The 20,541-nt window shown below is 39.0% G+C and overlaps 1 protein-coding gene across 1 annotated transcript in view; it reads right to left on the bottom strand.

Moving 5' to 3' along the window:
* Grip1 (glutamate receptor interacting protein 1) overlaps positions 1 to 20,541 on the bottom strand; it is a 574,087-nt gene that overhangs the window by 79,100 nt on the left and 474,446 nt on the right. The window contains exons 8-11 of the mRNA XM_048360113.1: positions 9,946 to 10,093; positions 7,548 to 7,717; positions 1,394 to 1,549; positions 412 to 564 (exon numbers count right to left, since the gene is read on the bottom strand). Of these exons, the coding sequence (XP_048216070.1) occupies positions 412 to 564; positions 1,394 to 1,549; positions 7,548 to 7,717; positions 9,946 to 10,093 (627 nt within the window). The remainder of the gene's footprint in view (positions 1 to 411; positions 565 to 1,393; positions 1,550 to 7,547; positions 7,718 to 9,945; positions 10,094 to 20,541) is intronic.

The following is a 20,541-nucleotide window of genomic DNA, read 5'->3' as shown; positions in this document are numbered from 1 at the left end:
CTTTAGAAGGATTAAGAAAGCCAGAACAAAGGTTCATATCTAAAGCTACCCAGAATAGAAAAGCATCTAAAAATACATAGCAGCTACAAGCAGTAGGCCCTTCAGATCCTCCTCCCATGGGATGGGAATGTGGCTTAGTGGTATAGCATTCATGAAGCCCATTCCTCAGTACTACGTAAATAGAAAAAGCCAGAAGTGGCGCTGTAGCCCAAGTGGTAGAGTGCTAGCCTTGAGCAAAAGAAGCTCAGGGACAGTGCCCAGGCCCTGAGTTCAAACCCCAGGACTAGGAAAAAAAAAAGAGAGAGAGAGAGAGAGAGATCTTCCTATAGCTTTCAGTACATCAATGTGCTTACTAATGCCCATGCATTTTCTGCAGGCCAAATGGCTAAGAGTGTCTAACATTTTACTTACAGGAGCTTTTGAAGTCTTTCTTTTTCAGTCTCCGCCTCATCATGGTTCCTCGTGGGCTGGTGGAGTAGAGGCTTCGAGGTAAAGTGCCCATGTTCAGGGAGCTCAGGCTGTATGCGCTCATGGAGGTAGGAGAGAAGGATGAAGACACCACAGCTGCTGGAAGAGAGTGAATGCTTGGCACCAAACACTCCCCAGGTGAAGCATGACCACCCAGCCACAACTCAGAAAGACATACGTGATACATAGTTATGGCTCATTGCCGCCCCAATCAGACAGAGAGCAAGCTAGGGGCCAGTGCCTTGAAACTCATAGCTACAGCCATTTATGTGTCAAGGAGGAGCAGGACCCTCAGACACATAAGAGCACAGAGAGACTTTACGAATTTTGCATTGGACAAAGAGAATGCAAGTACTAAAACAAATTTCTCCATAGAACAACACAAGGCCTAAGATAGGTGATCTCATTTACACAGGTATTTTTCTGACAGGAATGTCCTAAGTGATTTCACATATACCAAGATCTTGGGGCACCCTAGCCTATATAATAGTCTTTTTCTTCTTGAATCTCAATGAGAACCACTCTCTATCAGAAAAGAAGAAAATGTTGGAGGTGCTTCAAGTAACATATTGTGCTTGTTGTGCAAAAACAAAACAAGGGCTGGGGATATAGCCTAGTGGCAAGAGTGTCTGCCTCGGATACAGTAGGCCCTAGGTTCGATTCCCCAGCACCACATATACAGAAAACGGCCAGAAGCGGCGCTGTGGCTCAAGTGGCAGAGTGCTAGCCTTGAGCGGGAAGAAGCCAGGGACAGTGCTCAGGCCCTGAGTCCAAGGCCCAGGACTGGCAAAAAAAAAAAAAAAAAAAAAAAACAAAACAAAACAACACAAACCAAACCAAACCCCAATCAACACCCAGGAAACGAAAGATGGAATGAAGGAGAGTAGGATCTCAGTAGAAGGCAGCAGAAGGTGTGGAACATTACGAGGGCTGCTGGGAGGAGGTGCTTTCGGGAGGGTCAGGGCTGGTGCTCTGCAGAGGTCGGGGTGGTGCGTGTTACAGTGATGGTTGGTGTGGAGGCTGCACTGGTTGCTGGCCCAGGATTCCCAGGGAAGTTGTCTGTCGCTCCTCTGAATTTTCACTGCCCATATGAAGTGATGATGAGAAATAGGAAAAACAAAAAAACAACAAACAAAAAAAAAGAGGAAAAAAAAGTAACTGAATTGCACAAATTAAAAAAAAGTAACAAAAATGAAAGCTGCTTGAAAAGAAAGAGAAAAAAAAAGTCTAGTTGGCTTTGCCCCTTTCTTAGTGGTCAGCAAAACAGATGATTAACATCGGTGATGGAAAATTTTCATCTTCCCAGGAATAATGCATGCCTTTCCCGAGCCGATTTCCCTCCTCCTTCTAAGATAACTATTGAATCAATTTCTAATCTCCCCATGTAATTTGCAGAAGAGATTAAAAACATGTTTTTTTTTTAAATTTAAAAGTCAGTCCCATAAAGATCTATGGCATACAATTAGTAATTAAAGATTTGTAAGTCTTGGCCAGTTAGTTGCACTTGTTTGGAGAAAAAGGAAAGAAGAGACAATAAATCACATTGGCTCATGATTCCACTGGTTTCCTAGTTACACATCACAATTTACTGCCCTGACATTTAATCACACCACCATATATCATGAGCACTTGACGTTCCTCAACAATAAAGGACTCTAATCATCTGTTGCTATCAGAATCTGATCTGTATCCTCACTAATGAGGAGAAGAAAAAAAGTCTCAATACATTTTATGACTTTTAAAAATATCTTTGCATTAGAAATCTTTCATTCTTTTAATACTTCACACCATCTTTTATTTCCTGAAGGCACCATAAAATTTGCAACAAAGTTTATTTCAAAGTGTAAGTATCCCGTTTCTTCTTTAAAAAATCATTATGTTTCTATTCAAATTTCATTCTTACCAAGGATTTTCTACCAATCATTTTGAAATATGACTCATTTCATGTTTGTTACTACATTGTTCAAAAGAATCTGGAATAGTTAAACATAACTGTTAATTTTTATTTTCTCCTGCTGCTGTGATTGTGACACTAGGTATCTGATGTGCAAATTAGTCACAGCTATTCACATACATATTACTCACTTTGTACATATTTAAAGCAGGTTTATGAAGAAAAGCAGCTTAATTTCTTCCTATCAACTTCCTTGCCCTACTCATCCTTTGTCTACTGAGCAGCAGCTGGAGTATATGCCCTAACACCATCAGGCCCCTGGGGGATGACTATGATACAGATTCATTTTTGCCCAAGTCCTTCCTCTTGTTATGATTGCTAGCTATTCAGCCTCTGACAACCTCTGTTTTCCTCATTTGTAAGAGGAAATGATAGAAACATCTAGTCTGCAAGACTGATGTGAGAATTATGCACATACAGGGCTTGTCCTAGGGCTGGCCTGCAGAATAAAAATAAATGAGCTACGAGGAATAATATCGATTCTGCAACAGTTTTATCTTCGTACCAACAATAAAATAACTTTTAAAGAACATAGATGTAGCTTTCCCGCAATAAATTTCATTCACTGGTCAGTTAAGTCTTACAGGATTTGTCAGAAACCTGCAGAACTCTTTCACAGTCGTCATAATATTTTAGTCCTAAATGATCACCCATCTCCTTCATTCCATTGCTGTTTCTTTTAGGCCTCTGCCTCTCTCTCTCTCTCTCTCTCTCTCTCGCGCTCTCGCTCTCGCTCTCTCCTTGCATTGTCCTAGTTCAAGTTACTGTCTCCTTCACCTAGATGTCTGTAATACCTTTGGACTTGGCTTCCTGATTCATAGACTGCACACTTGCATTCCAAGATCCACAACATAGCAAGGGTATTTGTGTATGTGTGTCTTTTACATCCTCTACCTACCCTTTTAAATGGCTAACATTACCAAGAGAATCAAACGCAGTCCATAAATTTACCTTTAGCTTCATCTGTACCACTTCATTAGTCATACATTTCCACCCTGCTGGTCTCATGCCTGATCTTAGAACCAGCCAGTCCACCTTCCTGCCTCAGTGTCTTTGCGCCCACCCTGCCTCAGTGTCTCCCCACCCACAGTTGTTTGTACGGCCAGGCACTGCTTACCAGTCAGGTCTCAGTGCACATGCTACTTCCTCAGAAAAGTTACAGCTGTACTCCTTGGCTGGAGAATCAACTTCTTCCTTATTATCTATTACTGCTTTATAGTCCTTCTAACACTTATCCCTGTTTGAAATGGACTTGTTTTATAAAATACATTTTTAATGTTTATTTCTGGATTCAAGAATGTAAATTCTTCAAGAATAAGGATTTACTCTGCCTGCCTTGCTTTCTAGATGTATCCTAGGCAACTAAAACAGTGCCTAGCACATAAGGATCGATGAAGGAATGAGTCAATAAAAGGAATGCATGAACGAACAGGGATGTCAGCTAAGAGTATCTGCGTCTCCACTGCAGAATCATTTCCCTTGAGAGTGTTACAGAGAAGACACATGTGACATTCACCATCCTCATCACACTTTGTTGTAAATAAGACATCATCCTTTTAGATGCAATTATTATTGGGTGTGACTGATCTACAACCACAAACTTTGTGATTCTCTTGACAAAGTATGGCCTGTGTTTTCAGAGATGCCAGGGTCTGTTGAACACATTACACAATCCCATATCCACCTCTTGACCCAGTTCTATACTGAGCGCTTAGAAAATTACTGGCAGTCAAGAGAATATTCAGGCCAAATGAAGAATCAAAATCACTAAGAAAGATATTATCAACTACATTCTGTGTGACTAGGCACTGTGCAAATTATTGTAGGAAATACCTGTAGGACTAAATCTTGATATATATGAAATAATAAAAGGACAAGAGCAATAAGAGGATGAAACAAAACTGTATGCCATGGATAACAAATGTAAAATGTCTTCAACAAATAACCTGATACAGAGAAGATAGTTACTGTGTATTCTGATGTGTTTTACCACAGTGACTTGACACTTGCATATTAGGTAAGTATAATAAGAAAGTCTTTGGCAAAGACCATTTATAGGCATTATTAAGTTATATTTCCACATATTCCTACTCTCTTCTAGGCACTGAACAAAGTCCCCTCTCATGGGTTATTATGGCAAATGCTCACAACATTCCTGATACAGTTATTATTGTGGTCCTCATCACACATGAAGAATCTGAATTAAAGAAAAGTTGGGTAACTTGTTTAAGATCCCAAGAATTGGAGCCAGAATGTCCTAAGAGGTCAGTTAAGGAGTCTCTGCCCTCACCCACTGCCACTGCCTGGCCCCTTCCTATGTATCCAGAATCTTAATTCTCAAGTTGAAAAGAGCAGGCTTTCCACATCATCCCTTAGTGGCATAGTTGCTGTGGTCCTGCAGTTTATGACAGACAGCACCCTCTTTTGTTCCCTGAAACCTAATCCCTTGCACCTCCAGGAGGGCAGGAGAATGGGCAGAGGCTGTTCAGCTGGGTGCCCTCACGAACCCACAAAGCCCTCCTGACACCAAGTGACAGATCCAGAGACTGGCTATTTTTTACTTCCCAAAGTCTCAGTTTCCTTCACTCACGATCATGTCTCCCAAAGACCTTCAGTGGGAACAATTTTTAACCTCACTAAAATTTTGTTTTGTTTTTCTTTTTAGTCCTGGGGATCAAACCCAGAGTCTCAAGGATGTAGGCAAATGTTTTTCCTTTGACCTACTCCTCAATTCTGATAGCTCATTCCTGCTGGCTTCTTTGGTGCTGCTCTTCACCAGTGGAAAGCAGAGCTAATCTCGTTTTCTGAGTTGGTATTTCATTTCGACATTGTTGGATGGGGGTGGGGCCGCTGTGGTAACTACTTCATTGTGAATCAAATTTGAGAAATGTCTCTGTCCACTCATGGGATGAGAGACATGTTCAGGCATCAGAGATCTTGGAAAAATAACCAGAATGTTCTTGTGGGAAAATATACAACTATGCAAAAACATCAACAACAACAACAACAAATACTCCACTAATTAAAAAAAAAATAGAAGTCTGAGAATTGCAAACACAGCCAATATTTTTTGTATTATTTTATTCTTGAATTAATTATGTTTAGGAGACAGAGTTTTATTTCCTTTTGGAAATGCAAATCTGATTTTATAGGCTTATATGCTAAAGGCAGATAGTGGATGACTTTAAGTCAGAGCAGATAATGGGGTCACATGGGAAGCTAGAGTTACTTAGATTGTCAGCCTACTTGCTCCCAGATATTAATGATGTCAGGTTCCAAAAGGAAGAAAATAATGTGTTCTTGGTCCATCCATTTTAGCATATAAATTCATCTTTTCAAATTATCTTGGCAGGTAAAAATATTTAATATTTCATGAGTTGGGAACTATTTATGATTTGCATAAAGGGAAAACAAAAGTAAAATAAACATGAATGTTAAAGATGATAGCATTTTAAAAGAACTTGTCATACAGTTCTGACTGGCTAATAACAGAATTTAGCAAAACACCAAGCTGTATTCTTAGACATTTTAGGCTCCTACTCCAATGGCAACTTCAAATGAAATTTTTTTTTTTCTTTTTTGTGTTCTGGTACTGGGGCTTTAACTCAGAACCTTGTGCTCTTGCTTGTGGCTCAAGGCTGGCATTCTACCACTTGAGCCACAACTTCACTTCCAACCTCAGATGAATTTAGAAGACAGTTTTCATTTGCTTAGACCTCTCTTCTCAGCCAGTGTACTGAGGCCGAGGGGGTGTCCTGGTAGGAGTGGCGTGTACTTCCTGAGCTGTACCTTTCTGGAGCTCCCTGGCTCCTCTATTCACTAACACTCATTTCCTTCTCCTCAGCTGCCCAATGTAGCATCATTTCTCTACTCCAATGTGTAAAATTAATATCTGATAAGGATAATGTTGTACTAGAGATTTTCATTAGCCCCAGGGATGTCTAAGCTCTATTCAAAAAGGCTGCATTCAGCTGATTTGTTCAGTATAAAAATTATTTGGGCCATTAAAAAAACTGCACAGAAATACACTGCCTTTCGAAGGTTGGAAACACATACTACAAATGACCTCCTCTTAAGCAAAAGTTCAGTTCTAGAGAAAACTTGCGCGCGCTCTTTCTCTCCCCCCCCTCTCAAAACATACAGAAATACACCTGCTTTCAGGCTAGACTTGCCAACTTCAGTGAGGTCTTCTGCTTTAGGGATTAGAAAGGGCACATTTAGGTTAAGGGACAGAGAAGAGGGCAGAAGAGACTCCCATTAAAGATTTGACTTCATTTCACTTAGGGCTCAAAGTCCCTTTTCTTGAACCCAATTCTGTTGACGATGCCCAGCTGGATGGTATATAAATGTTCAGCCAAGCAGTGAAAATACAGGCTCCCTCTGCAGATATCTGTGTATTACACAAATGAAGGGAAATATTCACATTCTTCTAGGCAAGAGGTTTAGCCTGACAGGTTGTCTGTCCTTCAGCTGAAGGAGAAAAGCATCCTGAGAAGAAATTCTTCATAGCGTGGAGTCCCCCATCCAGTACTTGATTAATATCTACTTTAATTTTGGAAATGGAGTCTCAAAACTTGTCTTCATTGTGCTTCATATATACTGCACATTCAAAATGAATATCAGGAAATCAAATTACTCTTCTTAACACATTTAACTTGCACCAAAGACTTAAAAAATATATATCAAATAATACAAGTCTAAATTTTCTGTTTTAGACCATGTTTCCTTCTTCCTTTTTGGAGTTTCCAACAAATTACACTTTAAATTTGGTATTTTGAAAAGAAATGATAAAGACATTCATCTTTCCATTGTTTTTTTTCTCTCTCTCTCTTTCTTCCTCTCACTCTCTGTTAGTACTTATACTGGTGCTTGAACTCATTGTCTGGGTGCTGTCTTCTAGCTTTTTCATTCAAAGCTGGTACTCTACAACTTGAGCTATAACTCCACTTTAGGCTTTTTGGTGACTTATTGGTGATGAGTCTCACAGACTTTCTTGCCTAGGTTGGCTTTGAACCATGATCCTCAAATTTCAGCCTCCTGAGTAGCTAGTGCCATGAGCCACTGGTGCCTGCCTCTCTAGTGTTCTTGAGGGAACAAGATAAAGAGATTTGGGCAGAGTACTCACCGTGGTCGGGACCCTTCAGGGCCAAGCGAGTCTGATGATGTGGAAGAATCTCCAGTTTGACCTGGTCGGTGGTGTTTGCCAGGAACTGGGTTGCTTCTGCTAGCGTACAGTACTCCATCCCAGTGCCGTCAATGGAGAGGATGTGGTCGCCCACATGCAGTGCCCCACATCTACAGAGAGGACAAACAGACCATGACAATTTGCAATCTGGCTTTCTGCTCCTTCCTAGTTAAGACTTGCACACAATTTTTATTTACACTACAAAAAAAAACCCAGCAAAATTTGAGTGTTATAGGAAATACCATCTGTCAAACTTTAGGAACCTTAGGTATAAATAGGAATGCAAAATTTCATAGAAAATGTAGGAGAATGTCCTTTAAAATTGTCTTGTGCTGATATTAACTAATCTTCATGTGAATTTTGCTTTACTAAGCATTGGGTTTTATTAAGTTGTTTTGTTGAAATTAAGTTCTATGTTTTGGAAAAATAACAGTATTTCATTTTTAATGAATACGAATTTACTCTTTTAAAAATCTGAAATACTTATAATGTTTATGTTTGCCCATTTTATCATTGTTTATCTGTTGATTGAATTTATTAAGTGCATAAACTATATATTTAAAAATGTCTTATGTTGGAATAATGATGTAGACATTTGGAAATGAGGAAGAGAAGAGTGAAGACTGAGAGATATTTCTCTTTGACTTTCTTTTGTGAGATTTCTTCCTAGGCTTTCCTACTCATAAATGCCAGTCAGTACATATTCAGAATCTTGATGGGATTCACAGAATTGGAGTAGGGACTTTTAAAATGTGTGAATGAGAATAACATGGGGAGATTCAGTTACTATTACCTTAGCAGCCCTTCATTTAAGTTCCCAAATCACCAGTGCTTGAATCAATTATTCATTACTACAGAGACTCTCAATGACTGGAAATTTTACAGGGTTCCAGTGAGGAATACAACCAGGCCTGCATGGTGAGTCCCGGGGAAAGCTGGGCTAGGACTCACTGGTACATCTTGCTGAACTCAAGACACTGGTTACTGCATGAGCTGAGCAAAGCAACCACAGCAGGTAACACCCTGAAGTGGACAGCTCCTTAAATTAGTTACTCAATGCAGAATAGGAGAAAAGAGAGGGAGACTGTTTTCATCCTGTGCCACGGGACTGGAGAATGTTCTGGGATCAACAGCTGCTGAAACAGTGCCCGAAGGTGGAGCTGTAGACTACTGGGGATGCTGCAGGTCCTTCTGCCACAGTCTGGAGGATTTGTAGCCAGGACAAGAGCAAGTGGAGAGGAAGGCTGGAAACCATGCAGAATGCACTGGTTGTTTGAGTCTACCTACAATTTTCCGGTGTGGATAGCCTACTTCCTAAGATAAAAACATTTCAAAAGCTGGGAGCTGTTGGCTACTCAGAAGGCTAAGATCTGAAGATTACTGTTCAAAAAGCCAGCCCAGGCAAGAAAATACATGAGACTTTTATCTCCAACTAACTAACCAAAAAAAAAAAAAAAGGAAGAAAGAAAGAAAGAAAGGCAGAAGTGGAGCTGTGGCTCAAGTGGTAGAGTGCTAGGAGAGAGCTCAGGCCCTAAGCTCATCCCTCAGTACTGGCATAGAAAAAAAATCCAAATATTTAAAGATATTTCCTCTAAAAATATTATACCATGGTACAAGGAGGATTTCAGCTGAATACTTCAGTTGGAGACAAGCGTTTTTCTGATTGGGAGCTGTAAAATAATTTCATATGTGGGGAAAACTGTTTTATCTCCCCCTACCCCTGCTTCCTTTTTACCTTACAAGTCTAAAATATTAGTTAGAAAGAACAAATTTCATTTTCTATTATGGTGTTGGTTGTGAAACCATTAAGATTAATATGCTATGACAATATCAGACCTGATCTTAAAGACTACATTACTTTAAAAATATTGTTTTATCTATATTTTTTTAAAATGAATAAAATTTTATGGTAGAAGGATTTAATTGCTAACAATGCCAGAGAAAACCGAATGACTCCTCTGCATGAGGCTTAATAAAGATCAGTTCAGCTACCCTACATCAAGAGTAGGCAATCGTTTTACCCTAGGATGCACTACGAAAATTTGCTTGGTGTTTTGATTTTTTTCTTTCTTTCTATTGCTAAAGGCCACACCAAACATCTGGATGAAGTAACATTACATCCTAAGGTGACTGATAAGGTAGTTAAACCTTTAGTCCCACAACATTAATTTGTTTCCCTGCCTGAAATTTCATTACACTGGAAAGAGCTGTTTTCATCTGTGTATGTATGTATGTGTGTGTGTGTGTAGTTGTATGGGTCACATATGGGATATATGTACAGAATTTTTTCAAACACATATGCAATTTTAAACAAGTAGGAATCTTCCATGACACTCACCTGTCTGCAATACTTGCAGATTTGATTTTGTCTATGACAATGACCTGTTTGTTACAGCACATCGAGGTAGTAAGGGCAACCCCAAGGCTGGCACCAGGAGTTTTGGCAACTTCAACTAGTAGTGGCCCTGATGCTGTTGCCACAGAATCTGCCAAAGAATAAATTTCAAGAAAGAAGACAAGATGAAACAAATAAGCAAGCCAACAAATGAAAAAGAGAATATATGGTCTGATAGCAGCTTGAAAATCTTATCACTGAAATTTTGGTATTCTTCTATAGAACATCTCCTCAGGACACCTTTCAGACCACCTTTCCCATCATCGAGCTCATATAATCCCAATACGTGCACACAGAAATCTCTCCAATAAGATTTTAAACTTCATGACAGTTGGGATAATGTCTTATGTATCTTCACACCTTCCCCAACTGAAAGAAGAAATTAAAGAAGAAAGAAAGGAAGGGAAGGAGGAAGAATGGATGTTTCTATGATATCTTTAGGCTGATAAGAAGTAGGCATGGGTAAACTAGGTGGAATTTTGAAGTCTCTGTTTCTTTCCTTAATTGGACCTTACTTAGAAGGTCACCTGTCTTTCAGGAGTGACCTTATACATGCTTTATTTGTGGTTGGCACACTCTTCATTCCTCTGATCCTTACTCATGCTCAAGAAATCAATATAAACATCAATAATTCAAAGAAGCCTCTTTAAGTCATGATTTGGTAAGGTGTTTGTTTTTTTCACATGCTATTCCACTCCACTGTATTCCTTCTGTTGCTTCTTCTCAAACTGGATGTGATTCTCTCATATGGACATTTCAACTTCATGAATCACTGTATATCACCTGAGCTTCAGCTACAGATACACAGATTAGCCAGTTCACTCTTTCTGATTTGTAGCTTGGTGATAAAGATGTACTCAAGGAACCACAGCACTGATGTATGAAGTCTCCAACACCAGAGTAAGGAATAGAAGAGCAAGGAAGAAAAGGAGGTATAGATGCTGTTATGGTTTTACCACAGTCAGTTGGGATTACACGTCTCTCTCCACTGTCAGACTAAGTTTATTCTGAAGGCAGAGATTATGCCTTACCAATCACAGTGTTCTCAGTGTCTGGATGCTGAGATGATCAACACTTAAAAAGGCCTACAATTAATAGCTATTAAATAACTGATTGTGTTAACAAGAAAGAAAACTCTTATTGTCACTGAGAGCGCTGAGAGTACAGAACACGTCTGGGAAAAATAGTCCTGTATACTGAGTTACGGTATTCACACTTAATTCTTATTTTCACAATATTTCCATTACGGTACCTTAGACAACTTACTAAATTTTTCTACAACTTACTGGTTACTAATACAATGTTACTTTTTCTTATGTTTTTACATTGATATAGGATGTATATTTTAAGCAATCTACTATGCATACAGGTGATTATTATTATTGATACATTCTGACCTCAACCATGAAATTATCTGATCTCATTTTTAAGATTGCACATTGGCCTATAACACTTTTATGCTTTTCTCCTGCTCTGGTGTTGGAGACTTCATCAATCAGTTCTACTGAATCCTCAAGTACATCTTTATCACCACTCAGAGATAGAGAACTGGGAAATCTGTGTATCTATGGCTGAAGGTGACATATGGTGAATCACGAAGTTGAAAAGTCCATGTGAGCGAGCCATTTACACTTTGAAACAAAATTAAGTATTTGTTAAAAAAAGGTAAATATGAGAACATTCCTGCCAAGAACAAACATATTCTAGTGCTAAGGATTCTTGTATGTACTGTATATGATTGGTGACATAGAAATAATTTGGTATTATAAAAAACAAAGAGAACATTGGGGCTTTTCTATCTTCCTGACAATTCCAGGGCAGAGTCTTGTTGATAATAGCTGAAAAGAGCCAGAGGTCTTAGTCTACCAAGCTTTTTATTCTGAGGTAACGGGATGCTTTACCCCAGGGCCTACGGATAACTTGACCACGAGACTACTATGATGGTTGCCACTCTCTGGTTTTGCTCACCTTGTTAAGCAAAGGTATAAATTCCTCTGTTGTCCTGCCATCAGTCTAGGGCCAGTGACAGCACTCTGATTTTTCTCTCTCCTTTGTTTCCTGCCAGTTCTGTCTAGTGTCTCAGTGGTCAAGATGCTCTGCATTTTGAAGTTTACAGCAACTGGCCCCAGGTGATACACAGCAGGTATTTACCCCTCACTGACTCTACTGGACTCTCTGGTAAAAATTCACATCAGCCCCTGCAGCCTGCTTTAGTTGTCATTCCATCACTAGGGGGTCGATCTTCTCTAGCCTTGAGGCACTCCTGTTTGCTTGACAATCTAAAGTGTGAGCTCACGCCTGGTTAGCTTCTCCTCATGAGCAGCTCACATTATACTACATCATGTAAAGCAGGTCCCAGGTGGTGCTGCCAACTCATTCTTCTCCCCATCCTCAAAAATTCCTCTTGACCTTACTCCTGAAAGAACTCTCCATTTCATTTTTTGTTCTGTCTCCACAATTGCTATTTTAATCTAAATAAGCACCATCTTACACCCTCATATCCTCTTGTGCCCTCCATCTTCCCCAGTCTAGAGTCATCTTTTAAAACTATTTTTTATGTTAGTCCCATACTTAAAACCTTCCCACAGCTGCGAACACAGGACATTTTAGTATGCACGGTAACCTGAATGACCCAACTTCTGCTTGTCACATCAGCTGGATTTTCTACCAGTCTGGCCTGCCTCTCTGTGCCTGCTTCCCTACTCCACTTTCAGTTCGATGAAATCACAAAAGTTACCTCCTATCCACTCCCTTCTACCTGGGTTGCTCAACTCTCCCTACCTCTCCTACTCCTGCACTACTGAAATGCCATATCTCAGGGATTCCTGCCTGGACCTGCAAACCATGACAAGCTGCCTGTTATCAACTCTAATAGACCCCTGTGCTTTTCCTTCACAGTACTTTTAATATATACAATTCGACAGCTAATCTCTTAACTAGCTGTTAATTAATTGTTCCTTGATTAAAGCTCATGCAGCAGAGATTGTGTGTGCTGTTTATGACTGAGATTCATACTAAGTTACATTTTTACAACATGAATTTCTTTTTTTTTAATTCAGTTATTTATTGTCAAAGTGATGTACAGAAGGGTTACAGTTTCATAAGTAAGGCAGTGAGTACATTTCTTATCAAACTTGTTACCTCCTCCCTCATTTTTCTCCCATCTTCCCCCTTACAACATGAATTTCTGAAATATATTTATTGAACATATATGCCAAACACAGTTTTATTTATTTATTTAAACTTCTTTATTTATTTGTGGCCGGTTTGAACTCAAGTTGCCCAGCTTGCTTATTTAGCTGGTGCTCTACCACTTTTGCTTCTCTTGCCTAGTTTTCTGTAGTTATTTGGGGATGGTGTCTCATAGACTTTTGGCCTCTGCTGGCTTCAAACTATGCTCCTCTAGAGCTCAGTGTTCTGGGTAGCTAGGTTTATAGGTGTGAGCCATGGTTGTTCCTGGCTTCAAAGGTGACAACTTATGCCTTTCTATCATGAGGGTGGAGGAAGAACTCCTGGATTCCACTATAAAAACATATTCGGTAGAACATAACTTTCTAGTAATTTTTCCTCATTTTAACTACAAGAACTACACTGCTCATAATTTTCTCACCTACCCCACACCTATCCCTCAGTGAAATGTTTATAGTATAGTATGGTCAGAGTAATGATAAAAAAAATAGTTTTATCTGCTAGGACATGACTTACAGATTTCTAGGAAACTTACTTAAGCACATCAAAGGTGTTAAAAGATGACAAGTGCTAGTTGTTTATAGCTGTGACACACACATGTCATCCCATCTACAGCAGTGTGTATTAAGAGGATCATGATCGAAGCTGGCCCTGCTTCCAAAGTAACCAACCAGTTGGAGGCATGGCTCAATAGGTAGAATGCTAGCCCAGCAAGCTTATTAAAGTCCTGAGTTCAAACCTCAGAAATGCCAAAAATAAGTGTCAAAAGATTCACAGAAGGTGGTTGACATCTCCTTGCTTATGATGGGTATTGAAAGGCAACTATTTGTTTTTAACAAATAACCATGATAAACGGCAAGTGAACAATAGAGAAGGGTGAGCAAGATGGCCTGGTTCTTATGAGCTTATTAGATGAGGTAGAAGTTGATTGGAATGCTTCTCAGCCAACTTTATTTTAATGAGTGCTAGGAAAACAAGGAAATAGTTTTAGCAAGTATGGCTCTCCAGCATTACCCATGTGGCAGTTCCTTTCTGCATCACAGGACAAAAATCTACAAGTGTTAACGTTTAATTGATCATTAGCCTTTTCTAGCAATTGCTTTCCATAATAAATGTTTCCCTACCACAACATCAAAACAGCTCACACTACCTTGTGGTATTAAGCCTATTTCCCTCGCTGCCACCCAATCTCCATTCACAGCCCATCTTCTGAAAAGTAGAATTCCTAAAAGCACTGGCTTTATTCCAAGCTGTCTAACAAGCTGCATGGGGGGAGGGGGATGAAAACATGCAAACAGGGTGGATGAATGCAGCAATCTTACTTCAGAACGTGCAAGAACAAACAAAAAAGAGGAATATGTCAAGATGAGGGAAATAAAGAGGAGAAAAATCAGGAAGAAATAAATAATTAGGAGCCCATCTCTAGACAGATGATTAGTTTATCCTGCTGAAGTGAAGCATGGTTGGAAGAAAAAAAATAGATCATGCAGATATAAATTATTCATGGTTAAAGACATCTCAGTCATTAAGAAATTTACACCATGAGCGAAGCCTTTGCACACTGTGTTGATTTATGGGCTACATAATTACATAAGATACGCTGATGACTGTTTGCACGGGAAACACTCTGGATTTTTTTTTATTTTGTTAATCAGTTTTCCTACTTCTGAGCTTGCATTTCAATGAGATAAGGCTTGATTAGAACTTCTCAGAGGTAGTGGAGTCTGTACCCATTAAATGTTAAATCAGCTTTACCCATCTGACATTCCCTTAGATAAAACATTCCACTTCGGGGCTTTTCGACTTGTGAGTTGGTTGAGAGTATTTTTATTAAAGATATCCTATTCAAATGACACTTTTAATAATATTTCTTCTCTTTTCAGATAAGTGAAACTGTAAAAAATTTTTAAAGTTTTTTTCATTGTTGTTTTATTTAATTTTTGTCTACTGGATTATAGCACTTGGGAAATACTCAAGAAGTATATTTTCCATGTGAGCTTCATAGTAAATCCTAATTGTCCAGGAAAGTTAGAAGATACAATAGGAACATTTTGTACCGTAAGAAGAACCCAAAGCAGATGAATCTCATATATTTTAGTCTGGCTTGAGGTGGGATCATGTATGATTCTGGTCTTATTTCTAACAAAAGGCTTATACTAGTATTTTAATTAACTTTGAAATAATTTGACTGTATTAAAAATTTTTTTTTGCTAGTCTTGGAGCTTGAACTTGGGGCCTGGGCACTGTCCCTGAGCCTTTTTGTCCCATGACGCATTGCAAGGAACACCTCAGTCATGAATCAAATTGTTATATATAGATATGTTTCTCTGTGCATTTTTATTGCCAGTAAAACACTATCCTAATTGTTTTAGCTTTTAAACAGATTTTGCTACTAGAGAGTATCAGTTCTTCAAGATGGCCTTAGATACCTTTAGTGTGGTTTAAACTTGGGGCCTTGTGCTCATTGTTAGGTGAGCACTATACAGAGTAAGCTACACTTTCAGTTCTTTTTTCCTTTAGTTGCTTTTTAGAAAAGGTCTCAAATTTTCCTCTATGCTAGCCTCATCTCTTGTTTTGTTGGGCAACTATGCCTACCTTGTTTGTTGACATAAAGGATCTCACTAACTTTGTTCTCAGGTTGACTGGGAACCCAAAATTTCCCCAATCTCCATCTCCTCTGCATCTAGTCCCATATTAGGATTATATGACAGGTTTCATCACTAAATTTCTAGTATTGGGATATAGTTAAATAAATAAACAATTTTCAGTCTTAAAAATAGAAAATAAAAGCTGGGCACCAGTGGCTCATGCCTGTAATCCTAGCTACTCAGAAACTGAAGATCTGAGGATTATGGTTTGAAGCCAGAGTGGGCAGGAAATTCCATGAGACTTTTACCTTTAATAAACTACTCAAAACAAAAGCCAGAAGTGGTGCTGTGGCTCAAGTGGTAGAGCACTGCCCTTGAGCAAAAGAAACTCAGGGAGAGCACTCAGGCCAAATTCAAGCCCCAGAACCAGTAAAAACAAACAAACAAAAACCTAGAAGATAAGGAAAAGTAGGACATGGGAGAAAAAGAGAAAGTATAAGAGGTGGATATGATCAAACTACATTATACTTTGTATGTACATATACAAGATCATATATAATTTTTATACACATATACATGTAAGAAAAATGTCAGATTGAAGTCCATTATTTTGTACAACATACACACACACACAATTATTTTTCAGAAAGGAAAGGTAGGTCACGGCTTTTTTTTTTTTTTTTTTTTTTTTTTTTGCCAGTACTGGGACTTGGACTCAGGGCCTGAGCACTGTCCCTGGCTTCTTTTTACTCAAGGTTAGCGCTCTGCCACTTGAGCCACAGTGCCACTTCTGGCCGTTTCCTATGTATGTGGTGCTGGGGAATTGAACCCAGGGCTTCATGTATATGAGGCAAGTGCTCTTCCCACTAGGCCATATCCCCAGGCCCGACTTTTGGTTTTTTAATGACTTTTCTGAGCTCTGGCATAGTGACTGGGGGTAAATGAGCAAATACTACCATTTCCCTTAATATGTAAACTCTGGAAGCTTCTGTTTCCATTGTTAGTACTAGTGTGAAGGTTTTGTTTTTTTTTAGGGGTATAATTCTGGAGCAGCCTTTCAAGAAACTTAAATGTTTATATCTTCCTTGCTTTAAAAATGTGTAAAGAGTCAAACTAATCTGTCACTTAAATGACTGGTAGCAATGGGAAAGTGGAAAGAGGTACCAAAAATCCTCTGCCCTGCCTGTGGGGGGAAAAAAGATTTAGCATATTACACATAGTAACTGCCCAATGATCACATTTAATATCACCATTCTGCAAGAATTCTGATTCCCTCTCAATCTAAAAATAGTCACTGTTAGTTTTTTTCTGGGTTGGATAAGTGACCCACACAGAAAATGGCAGGATTCTCCATCAGGCTGTATTGAGACAGAGACACTGTTTCAGCAGGAGTACGTGTGTGCCAGCCTGAAAAGAATTCTTTACTGCTCAGGAAGCTTAACTTCACAAGATGGAAAGGACACTTCAGGTCATCCTGAAGAATTAACTGCTCAGCAGCAACATGCAAGCATTTTCTGGCATCCTATGAGAGCATGCTCTAGCTGTACAGATAATGACAAGGCACCTAATTTCCTAGTTGCCTAGGACCACATTCAAAACTAAACAAATGAATACCAACCAGGAGAGAAAGGGTGGGCAAACACAGTCATAATATTTGCTATTAATATACGAAAATGAAACCAAGTAACTTGAGGGGAAGGATTAGCTGGGACAGATGTGGAATAATGATGGCATGGATGATATTTATTAGGCACATTGACCTCTGACATGTTGAATTGGAACACCTTTATACAACTTTATACAATGACTTAATGATTACAAATAAATAAATAAATAAATAAATAAAATTATTCCCCCCAAACCCAAACCAAACCAACACAAAACAGTAAGAATACCTACTGTTCAGCCATCCTAAAAGCAATTCACTGGGAAGTTGCCAAAAACATACTTTTTAAATATTTGGAATATTTAAAGCATCTATATTTGTAACTGTACTCGGCTATTTTACTTTTTTTTTTTTTTTTTTTTTTTTTTTTTGCCAGTCCTGGGCCTTGGACTCAGGGCCTGAGCTTCTTCCCTGGCTTCTTCCCGCTCAAGGCTAGCACTCTGCCGCTTGAGCCACAGCACCGCTTCTGGCCGGTTTTTTTTTTCTGTATATGTGGTGCTGGGGAATTGAACCTAGGGCCTCGTGTATCAGAGGCAGGCACTCTTGCCACTAGGCCATATCCCCAGCCCGCTATTTTACTTTTTAAAGGGGGACATTTAATATTAAAAAAATGAACAAACACTAGGCAAATGCACATCTGATTTTATGGCTAGATTTTAAAAGGGAACGACAATTTGACCATGGTGTATAAAAACAACCAAAGTCCTGACAGGAAGGAAGCAAAAGAACATGCCCAGACCATTAGTAGAGCAAAGGCACTTAAGAAAGCCTCCTCAGCTTGGACTGCTGTGACCACTAGAGAGAAATAAAAGCCTGCAGCCCAGTATCTTGAATCTAGAAGTTTCTCAACAAATAAACACTTATTGATTACAAAATAAATAAAATGACCAATTACACAAGTTTGATTTACAGCTTTTAGGAATAGCAAGTAGGTTTATGTCAGCGTAGACTCACATGATGAGTGAATACTTAAAGCTTGCTTCTTAATATGTCCTTTATCTGTTTGGTGAGTTACATTCATTCATCATGTTCATTTCATTCTCTTTCACAAAGGGCCCTCTGGGATTGAGCCAGGTGTGCTAGATACCCTGTAGGTGATTCCAAAGTGCAGTGAGAGATTTTCAAGACTACTTTAGGTTACAGGCTTGGTGAGCTGGAAGTGGTACATGATTAGAAATGTTTAAATATGGTTCGGTAAGATTCTAGAGGCTTTCCTGCATTGCAGGGCTTCCATAGCAAAAAAAAAATTGATATGTTATAATTGCAGTATGTTAGTAACTTTGCAGAGGTCCTTTGCAGAGTAACTTCCAGAGGGCCTTTGATACCTTTCAAATGTGTGTTTTGACTATCATATTTTCACCAGTCTGGTGAACTAGGTTTTCTTGAGGCATCTGTTGTTTTAGATAGAAAGCATACTGGAAAGTTAGAACTAGCCCTTTATACCAGAGTAAAATGCAAGCATCTGTGGGATACATTATTATAAACAGAAATAAAGGCAAAACTCCTGAAAAACTTCAAAATATGGAGTGAAAGTGTTCCTAAATTGGTACACAACTAGCTCCGTGGGGAACATGCAAATCTAGTGAACCCAAGTACTAATGCTCATGTGTGTGTATGTGTGTGTGTGCATGTGTGTGTGTGTAGTTTAATTTTATTGTCAAGGTGAAGTACAGAGGAGTTACAGTTACATACATAAGACAGTGAGTTACATTTCTTGTCAAACTTGGCACCTCCTCCCTCATTTTTCTCCCACTTTCCCTCCCTCCCCCCAATCCACTCCTCTAGTTTGTGTATTTTTCCCAACAGCCAAGGTCAAGATGTGGAAGGTGTGGAAAGGGATGGAACCCTTAAGAAGCCAGCCTGTTGGGAGGGCCTTGGGGTATTGAGAGTGCACCCTAGGCAACACTGGTCTTCTGAGGTAAGTTCTTATGACCGCTAGGGACTGGGCTATAGCTCAGTGGTAGAGTTCTTTCCTAACATTGTTGAGGTCCTGTATTTGATCCCAAATGCTGTAATTAAATAGATAAATAGCTTAAAAAATTTAAATTTGACCCTGATCCTTGTATCTGGTAAAGGGATCACTTGTTCCCACATTCACTCCTGCCATAATGTCATGAGACATTTTAAACCCCCCTCCCCCAAGGTCAAACCCAATAGAGCTGATTGACTTTGGACTGATAGATTCTAATACTGTGAACAAATTTTTTTCTCTATAAAGGAGCCCCACTCAGGTATTGCATAATAGTAACAAAAATGGACCAATATAACATACAATGTTGCATGTGTCCACAGAGGTAAGAAAGGCAAAGGGCAAGAAACTAAGAGACTATTCTGTGTTAAAGTCTCCATTATAGAACTATGATTTCAATGATGATACACTGTAGAACCATGCAAGACTTCTTATTCTGTTAAGAACTAAATGTGGGCCCTGCAGTAGGGGTACCTGTGTTCCTATTCCTGAGCTACCGATTCCTCTTCCCTCTTTTGAGGCAAACTGGATTCTAACACTTGTGGTTTGCTACAGAAATCTGGGCCACAGATGCAGTGATTTTGAATCTGTGAGGATGCTTCTGGGTATAGTTGAGATAAAAATTACAAAAACAAACAAACAAAAAAACGGTAGGAGAATTCCAGGAAAATTAAACCCTTCTCCCAAAGTCTGAGTGGCTTTACCATAATTTGAATCAATAAAAAAAAAGTTGCCCAAATGATTAAGCACCAGTAGATAATTCATTGTCTCACTTTCTTCCCTCTTACTCAGAACTTTCTTAAGCACTTAGTCTTAAATATTTGATGTTCTGGGTGTTTTCGTGGAAGAGTGAGGTGGTGATGTGCTCAAAAGTGCATGTAGGCCTGAAACTATTATGGTTGAAATGATAGAATTCCACTTGATTTTTTAATACCCTGCAAGATTTTTGAAGGAATATTAACTGGATCTTAATTAGAAAATAAACAGTTCTCTCTGTCACCTGTGCTGCCTTGAAAACTTTCAGGTATACTTTAAACATGCATTATTTTAAGCATCTGCTCTAAGTTCCCTCAGTCCTCTGAGTGGCCAATATTATATTTGTAAAATCTATGTAGGTGTCACCTAGT

This window comes from Perognathus longimembris, chromosome 1 (genome assembly GCF_023159225.1).
Source record: "Perognathus longimembris pacificus isolate PPM17 chromosome 1, ASM2315922v1, whole genome shotgun sequence".
NCBI classification, from domain to species: Eukaryota; Metazoa; Chordata; class Mammalia; order Rodentia; family Heteromyidae; genus Perognathus; species Perognathus longimembris.
This window is presented reverse-complemented; position numbering and strand designations above follow the sequence as displayed.